We start from the raw sequence: 8,689 nt of genomic DNA, 5'->3' as shown, positions 1-8,689 counted from the left end.
TATGTGTTAGAGAAACACAAAGTGGTGTATGCCAGTAAAGTGGAAGACACGTGACACATAGTTCACAACATTTTAACAAGTATAGATCTGGAAATGGTGCCCCCTGTACTCTGATACCTTTAAATACAATTGAGCACAAAAAACATTGTTCAAAGGCTATTGGAATTCAAAATAAAGCCCACATCTTCAAACCTAAATCCCTCCCTTCTGTGAAGGTCAAAGAGGGTTGTCAGAGAAACAGGGAAACAAGCAGCATCATTAAGATGAAGGAACACAGCAAAAAGGCAGGGGTAAGAGGTGGATATTTTTAATCTGTGATTGTAGTGCTCAATTGCTATTGCTCCCACTTCCTTCCTCTCCGTATACCCCGCAGGTATAATGGCTCCACTAAAGATCAAATCAGCAGCACTGCTTCAACTTTGTTGGGAGATTTTCTTGAAGGAAAATTTTGATGGGAAAGGTGTAATGCCCCATCCTCCCACCCCCATTCCCCTGCACTTTCCCTCTCCTTGCAGTAGTACAAACTCTGCTGTATGACTGGTATTGATTGGCGATGCGTGTGAGGGTGTGAATAAAAGGCCAGCCAGTGGAGGCCTGCAGGGGGTTAGGTGGTATTTAATTTCTGGAGTGTGCACACTTAGTATTTTGCTGTTGTCCCTGGATTAATCCTTTATTGTTTACACGTGTACTTTATTTTCAGCAAAACATCATAAGCATTACTCTTGCCACCTACTAATATGAAAAACCTCAGCAGGTTGCTGTGAACAAGTATTTGCCCCTTGCAGATTTCCCTTGTTTTTACTTTTTTTTGGACACACTTTAAATGATTCAAAAATCAAATACATTTTTAGAAACAGAAAAGACAAGTTGAGAAAATATAAAAAGCAGTTTTGAAATTATGATTTTATTTAATGAAATTATGATTTCATTTAATGAGCAAAAATTAGCTACCCAAAAATGGCTTTGGGTATCTAATCAAAAAGTAATCACCCATTTCCCTAATATCTGGTGGTGCCCCTATTGTTTTTTTTTCATAAGGCTACTACAGAAAATACATTTTGTTGACCAAACCATTGGTTTTCTAGCAATGGTTTGCATACCAAGTATGCATACCAAGTATGCATTCCACCAAGCATACCATACTTGGTGGTATGCTTTGGATGGATGGATGGATGGATGGATGTAAAGGTCTTTGTTCCAAAAAAACTTGATTTTATGAAACTTGCTCATTAATGATTGATTTGATTAATCTCATCTCATAATTTCTTTTGATAGTTTCTTTTGCGTTTCAGGTATTTTAGTCCACTATTTGCTGTCCGTCCATCTGTAAGTCATTTCTTGACTCTACACATGTGGTAGTAACCATTGAATTCCCACCCAGCTTTACAAAGAATGTGGTGAATTACAGTTAACTCAGAATTTAGTTATTATTTAGTTACTAGTACTATTTCTTTGTGTAGGGCAAGGTTGGCTTGGATAGCTTAGTTCCTTTCATAAATTAAATAACAATTTAAAAACTGATCTTACATTTTCTTTAAGTTATGTTTGTTTGAGTTTAACATTAGTTTGATAATATGAAAAATAGCAAAAGCAGCTGGAGGTCTTTGAGTATACCAATCTAAACTGTGATAGAAAGTTTAAAAGCAGAGAACAAACCATAAAGATGAATGGTACACTCACATCACGCTTTGAGTGTCAAAAGGAAAATACTCAAACGGTAGAAATGAGAATATTATAAGGTGTTGAATTTTAATTGATCTAAAATGTTAATGTTTCTGGTGCCAACCATGAAAAATATCATATATGAATTTATAGATGAGTAGAAGATAAAAGAGCTGTTGCTTATATTTTTCTATTATTTATAACTCAATATGTAAAATGCACGTCAAAGCCAAAATTTTAATAATATTCACTGAAGCTTTATTTTTTTATTCGCGTGTGCAAACAGCGTCATACGTTGTCATGGTAATTCTCGCGAGAATTGGGAACTTGGGAACCTTGATAGGTTAGAAAGTTTTAGTTTGTGTTTGGTCGCTTGTTGTATAAAAATACATAGCCTACTACTCGCTCTTAAGAAATTATAGAATTACTGTTGATTGGTTTATTTTTACCGAACATGTAGATGTTAAACGTAATAACCAACTGCAGGCGAAACGTAGCTTCCGCATCCGTTAAGTGAGACTTCGCGGGTAAAGAGTATTTTATACATCAAGATATCAACCTGCGGTTTTGAATGCATATTATGCTTTGTAGTCGTTGAACGTTCAATTATTTCCTATTGTGAGAACCAGACGCTAAGCGGTATAGTTAGCTTTGTTACGAAAGAACAAACAGACCCACAGAGGAAACATGTCGCTGCTTTCTGCGGTAGAGGAGGCTATCAAGACCTATAAGGCCGAACAAGTCAAGCTTAACCGCAGCATTCAATTTCACCGAGAAATTTTACATAGTCTGTAAGTAGCAAAATATTTCAATGCTTAGCGGCCAATATAATTGCGATATCATCAACAACTTTCAAAAATGTACATTTTCACATAGGAATGGTTAAAGTCTCGAGTCCGGTGACGGTAGCGTGTCCGGCGCTGTGGCTTAGTTGGTTAAAGCGCCTGTCTAGTAAACAGGAGATCCTGGGTTCGAATCCCAGCAGTGCCTTTTGATGCAGTTTTGTCTCTGTGAAACGACTCAGCCTTCTATTGCATTATTTCTGCTGTGGCTGTATACTCAATAGAAAAAAATAACCAACTGAGAATTGGCATACTAGAATTAACATTTAGCTGTTTAGTCAGACCAAAACTATTTTAGGCTGCAATTAATCTCAATGTGGGACTAGAAATGAGCAGATTAGGCTTTCCGTATGCTACATTGATTTCCAATTTTCTTCTGTTTGTGTCATAAGACCACATTACACTATGAAAAGGTTCATCTGATTAATGTTGAATTCAGCAGAAAAACAATAAAATACAACATAATTTGTCCATAACTTAATCTGACTTCTACTTTATTTAATGATCATAAATAGTGTATAATTTTTGATACAAGTATTTCTGACGCATTTCTCTCATTATAAAAGCTAGCAATTTCTTCAAAAAGTTGCAGCACTGAGTAAATATCTTCGTAAAAGAGTGTGAAAATTGTATAGTCTATAATATATTGCTTTTGCTGTTTCTGCTTGTTATTTCCTTACTTTGCTTTCTACTTCTTTCAGGAAAAATGTACTGCTTAGTAACTTGTTTATTCCCCCCTCAGGATACCACAACCAGAGGCAGGCTCTGAAGAAGCAGAATTAGCAGACAATGCTGCTGCAGGTAACGTGGCCTGATGATTCCGACTGCATTAAAAATTGTTTTCTGAAATCATAGATTTAATTTACAGTCTAATGAGTGACGAATTACTGATAAAACTGTGAGCATTTGTACTATGAATAAAGCAAAAATATTTTACTTTCAACATTCACTCTTCTCTCCTTTTGAAAACATGTCATTTATATTATGATATGATATCCATAAGAGGTAATTACTGAAATCACTTAACTGTGACTGCATGATGCTCTCAGAAGCAGAGTCCTCGCCAGGGGAGAAGGAAGATATAGAACTGCTTGAGCAAGCACTGGAAAAAGCTCTTCGGGTCCGCACTGGCACAGAGGTCTCTAAGCAAGACTCCAGCAAAAGAAAACTATCCACAACTAAAGAAACAGAATGCATGCCAGCTCTATCAGCAGTGACTAAAGATAATCAGCCAACCAGCAAGTCAAGTAAAAAGTCTGCCAGCCTTCACAGAAAAGGGCACAAAAAGCCAAGTGTTTCACATAGCTCAAGGCCTTCAGCGGGCCATAAACCAGCACAGTCCAAAAACAGAACCCAACACCATCCCTCCTCAGCTGCTCATGCCGGGCATCACCAGCAGACTGTCTTGGCAGGGTTTGAATCTCCTGATCAAATCACAGCTTTGCTCTCGAAAAACAAGACGGTCAGAAGCAATATGCCCCGAGACGATGGGCTGAGCAAATTTGCATCTGTCCCCATGCCTTCTTCAGATCACATGTCCTTTTCAGGGACAGATGGATCTGGGGTCAGCAGTTTGCATCAACACAACGGGTAGGTTTAGCACAGCTGAGCTGTGGAAATAATCGTGTTTTTATTTGCAATTAAAGAGATATATGTATTTTTTTTCTACTTTACTTTTGGGCAGGGGGCGTCCTGAGCAAATTGCAAAATGGAAATCTTTAAGGAGCAAACAAAACAGGTCGCTAAGTATAGTTTTTTTTTTGTTATATAAGGTTATTGCAAAGTACAGATTTAATATTTGGATTCTGACATTTCCTCCTTTGTATTAACTTTAGATTGTTGGACAAAGTTATTGCTTTACAGAGGAACCCGGAGCCTGGGAGGAGTCGCTTCATACAGAGAATGAGGACGACGGTATTCTTCTGCTTTGAAATATATATTTTTAATTTCCAATAACCAATTTTCAAAATTGGTTAATTGATATACAGTAACTTTCAAATACTCAACTGTCTAGGTAATGTTCTGCTAAAAACAACCCCACCTAAGTCTTCATCTTATCCAGCACTATTTTGTCTATTTCCATCATACAGACTTATCCGGTTTTGTTAAAGTAAATTAATAGAGAACCTTATATCTTTTTACATTGGCTTGTCATAGAAAATCCCATTAAAATCCTGTAAAGTTTCTTCATCTAAGGTGCCTTAATATGGAAAGTTTCAGGCGTTATCAATACTTTTCCAAGGCATGGCACAGACTTCATTCAGTCCCTTGTTGCTATCTATTGCTCTGATCCATTTAGTTTCCTAGTGATTGGCCAAGTGGAAGTCCAGATGAGACCAGGTTTCAGCTCCACAGACTAACCGAAGAAGCATTCAACCTTGCACATCTTTGCCAGACCGAGAAGATTCTTGTCAATGAGGTGCCAGAAATGGACACTGAACTTCCGAGTAAGAACCGTGAACTGAATTGTACATGGAAACAATCAAAACTAAGAATGCAACAATCAATAGAAGTGTTGACATGTGAAAGGAGTGTCATGAAAATGTGGAAACAAAAGTTGGCAGAATTTTTATCAGCTTTTTTTTTTTATGGATATATAATCATGTTTTTATTTTTTTCTTTATTTTCTTTGCCAAAAATACATTTGGGACTTTTCTTTAATTATTTCAGCTATTACAAGGTGGTAACAACCTGCAAGCAGAGTGCTAATTGCAGAGCTACCCCATTCCACCTTGTTTTGCAATACTTTTTGTGAATAACACCAGTTTTTAATTATCTACCTCAACAGGTGGTAAGCAGACCAAGTCCCATTCCGACCTGACACCAGCAGGGTTGCAGCTGGCAGCTGCAGAGCTCCATGTCCTGGCAGATAAAGTGAAGCAAGGTAAAACTTTTATATGACCAAAAAGCAAGATTAAATTGCAGACTCTCTTAGATATTGTGTGCCAGTTTTAATTTAATTGTATAGCTATCACCCTGTCAGTCCAGATTGTGCTTTGCAAATATGTCTCTTGACTTTCTCTGCATTTTTTCATGCTGGAAATAGAAACATCATTGTTCGTATTGAGACTTTTTGTGATGGATAAAGAAATGATGAGTTATATTAAACTGTAGCTACCAACTGTATGTACAGTTAATACCAGATATTTACATAAAATATAATAAAAAACACCTTTTTTTGTTTGCCTGTAATTAAATTTGACTTTTTAGACTCATTTTAATTTGGCAAAGCTTAAATAATAAATAATTGTTCTTCCAAATGCCAGGGCAGTGGAAGTCATTTTTTAAATATTTTTGTAACTTTCCTCAAGTTCAAAGGTCAGACATATTGAAATTACAATGCCCTGATATAACTTTAGAGATCCCAGTTGATGTGGATGTTGAAGCGTTGTAAGCTTTTCATACAAACAATAAAAAGCTTCAAAAGACAGCAGTAGCTAAGTCCATCCATCCATCAATCCATTTTCTTTACACCCTTGTCCCTAGTGGGACTGAGAGAGGTGCTGGTGTCTATCTCCAGCGAGACATTTTGGGCGAGGTACACGCTGGACGCCAGTCTGTCGCAGAGTAGCTAAGTCTTTTTTTTATAATTATACTGTTTAGGAAGGGGAATGTTTCAGTGTCCTAGAGATGAATGATGCAAATTGTGCATCCCTAGAAAGAGCAAAAGGGAAAATACATTATGAAGACGTTGGCTGAATCTGGTAATAAAGTGTCATTATCTGCAGTGAATCTTTTGCCAACATGGGCGGAACAGTGAATTACCAAGAAAAAAAGACCTAATTCCAAACATGTAATAAAAAAGCTTGATTACAGCTAGCAAACAAACTGAAGGATGACCTGCTATCATAAAGGACATCCTTTATGATGTCCTTTCCATCATGAAGGAAAGGACATTACACTAATGCCTCTAAATAAAATCTGGTGCATGTACACTTTTGCAAGGCACTGAGTAAGGAACAGTACCTCAAGTGATACAGTTACCATGTAAATACTCACACATTTTCCATTCACACCTCCTAAATGATCAGGTCACTTTCAGTGAGGGACATTTGTTTATGTGCCTGTGTTAAATTTCAAACGTAACGCGAGCATATTGGCAAAGCCAGTGTGAGAGAAAAGTTTCCAGTTAATTGTAGGATCTCACACTTTTTTCTTTGTCAAAGGGAGCTGAATATGCGCATTAGATCTCACACTGAGGCGCCATCCAGTATTTTGTTTCATATTGTTTTATAGTGATTTATTTGGTTTCATTTTACGATCCAGATGTTTTTGATGAATATAGCGTGCTAACGAGCTAATGTGGGTGTCCATCTTGGCATGTGGAAAATGAAAACAGAGCCTCGGTGAAACCTCAGCGTCAGATCAGTACTTTGCTTGGCCTCATCCATGATCTCCTTCCTCCGTGACAGCAAGATTTTTACGCCGCCTCCCTCAGCGTGGCTTGGCGAAGTCCCAGTTATTTAAAGCGCCGACTACAGAGCAGAAAAACGTCTTGGGGTATGGTTGCTGACGCTCTAAAAATAACCTGGTTTTCCGTCAGAGTTGAAGGCATGGGATCGATGGAGGCCAGAGGGAGGGTGTCTTTGCCCGTCTGAGGCAGCTGGCCTGTTTGCAGATGGGGCGGCTTCACCTCTGCCCCTGACCATAACCTACAGCACACAGCAGGAGCTACAACAGCTGGAGGAGCTGCGGATGAGAGTGGCACTGCTGCAACAAGAGACTTACTTTGAACAGGTAGGGACTGTGTTCATAAATTACCTGAAAAACGGTAAATCAGATTGCGAACTCTACTTTTTTCATTCGTGTCCATACATTCTTTTGCTGACTCTGGTTTCGTGTGCCAGGTTCTCTTGGACTCTCTGTCCCCTCAGTTTTCATCCATCGGACCTGGACCTGGATGTCCCGGTCCAAGTACGCTCAGAGACATGTACTCCCTGCTGGGTGAGGGAGGGGAGCGTTTTGCTGCGATTGTCCAGGACTCTGAGCATGAATGACAGCTGAGGTGGTCACACTGGGAGTAAACAAAAAAGCTTAGCAGCAGGTATGGTTACATGAGGCACCTATTAGCATACGGTAGTGCATTGAAAACCCAATAGTCACTTCTTGTTGAAAGATTAGTTGAACCACAGTATAATAAAACATTAATAAATCATACTGAAATCTCTATTAAAGTTTCTCCAGTAAATTAAAATGTATATTTGTGTGAACTCTGATTGATGACCTATCTTTAACACATCTGAGCTCCTCCTTAACTCCTGTGAGCCTATGACTGATTAATGTTTTTGAATTTTTTCTTTTTAAATATCACCAGATATGAATGAATATATGGACAAATACAGTTAATGTTACTGATATGTGCTTATTTTTATAAGCTATTTTTTTTTCATAAATCCATGCTTTATGAATAAATTATTTAACACATTTTGTTATATTCCATTTCCAAACTTAAATGTATTTATTCTGGTGACCATAAATAAAGTTCACTGCAACAAATTGCCTCCAGAAGTCACCTAATTAGTAAATAGGTGTATAATCTCATTTTGGTCTAAATATAGCTGTTTTGCAAAAAGCTTTAGAAGTTTTTTAGAACATAATTAAAAAAAAACAACATTACAAAGGATTATGTTATAAAATATCCCAAGCTTAATCCAACTGAAAATCTGTGACAAGACTTGAAGATTGTTGGTCAGACACTGGATTTTATTTTGGGGTACTAGTGTAAAGGGAGATAGAATGGAAATTAACTACATGTTTTTACATTTTGTTGGTGAAAAATGCTGATCTTCCATGCATCATCTTCCTTCCACTTCACAGTAGTGTGCTACTCAGTCGATCTCATAAAATCCCAATACAGTGGAAGGTTGTGGTTGTTTAAAGTGTATGATGGCATTTGCTGAGCATTTTTAGTTAGACAATGTGCCAGCACTCAATATGAGAAGCGACCACAAAGTGACAGATGTTGTTACTCTGGGCAGTGTGTTAAAATAAACCTGTAAATTGTGAACTCTACTGAGCCAGTGATCTTATTTAATAATAGGACATCAATCTGGTTTTCATGATTCAAGCAATTATTGGTTATAAGTTGGGGTGATTCATGGACATTGGCCTGGTCTTTTCTGGGTTTATTTGATACGGTATGTATTTAAAATATTAGTATTTGAGGAGTTTTTGAGTCATGAGTT

At 37.6% G+C, this 8,689-nt stretch overlaps 1 protein-coding gene and 1 non-coding gene across 5 annotated transcripts; both read left to right on the top strand.

The window, feature by feature from the left end:
* Nucleotides 1-1,964: 1,964 nt before the first annotated feature.
* On the top strand, nucleotides 1,965-7,950 carry tedc2 (tubulin epsilon and delta complex 2). 4 transcript variants are annotated; one of them, XM_023348556.1, is made up of 9 exons: nucleotides 2,012-2,453; nucleotides 3,247-3,305; nucleotides 3,557-4,094; nucleotides 4,189-4,242; nucleotides 4,340-4,418; nucleotides 4,804-4,951; nucleotides 5,293-5,388; nucleotides 7,048-7,241; nucleotides 7,352-7,950. In XM_023348556.1, the coding sequence occupies exons 1-9, from the start codon at nucleotides 2,350-2,352 to the stop codon at nucleotides 7,499-7,501; spliced, it is 1,422 nt and encodes a 473-aa protein (XP_023204324.1). In that variant the 5' UTR covers nucleotides 2,012-2,349; the 3' UTR covers nucleotides 7,502-7,950. The 4 variants fall into 4 exon arrangements, with proteins under 4 accessions (XP_023204325.1, XP_023204324.1, XP_023204323.1 ...); XM_023348555.1 differs by having other exon boundaries at nucleotides 3,554-4,094; XM_023348557.1 differs by lacking the exon at nucleotides 2,012-2,453 and adding an exon at nucleotides 1,965-2,005 and having other exon boundaries at nucleotides 3,247-4,094.
* On the top strand, nucleotides 2,579-2,652 carry trnat-agu. Its single transcript has one exon. It is a non-coding gene; the product is annotated as a tRNA-Thr (tRNA).
* Nucleotides 7,951-8,689: the final 739 nt, after the last annotated feature.

The sequence above is a fragment of the Xiphophorus maculatus genome, chromosome 16 (genome assembly GCF_002775205.1).
Source record: "Xiphophorus maculatus strain JP 163 A chromosome 16, X_maculatus-5.0-male, whole genome shotgun sequence".
NCBI lineage: Eukaryota > Metazoa > Chordata > Actinopteri > Cyprinodontiformes > Poeciliidae > Xiphophorus > Xiphophorus maculatus.
This window is presented reverse-complemented; position numbering and strand designations above follow the sequence as displayed.

Coding starts and splice junctions, on each gene's coding strand:
- tedc2 (XM_023348555.1), top strand. CDS start 2,350: ATGTCGCTGCTTTCTGCGGTAGAGGAGGCTATCAAGACCTATAAGGCC. Junction 2,454..3,246: donor CGAGAAATTTTACATAGTCT/GTAAGTAGCAAA, acceptor TTCCCCCCTCAG/GATACCACAACCAGAGGCAG. Junction 4,095..4,188: donor AGTTTGCATCAACACAACGG/GTAGGTTTAGCA, acceptor ACTTTTGGGCAG/GGGGCGTCCTGAGCAAATTG.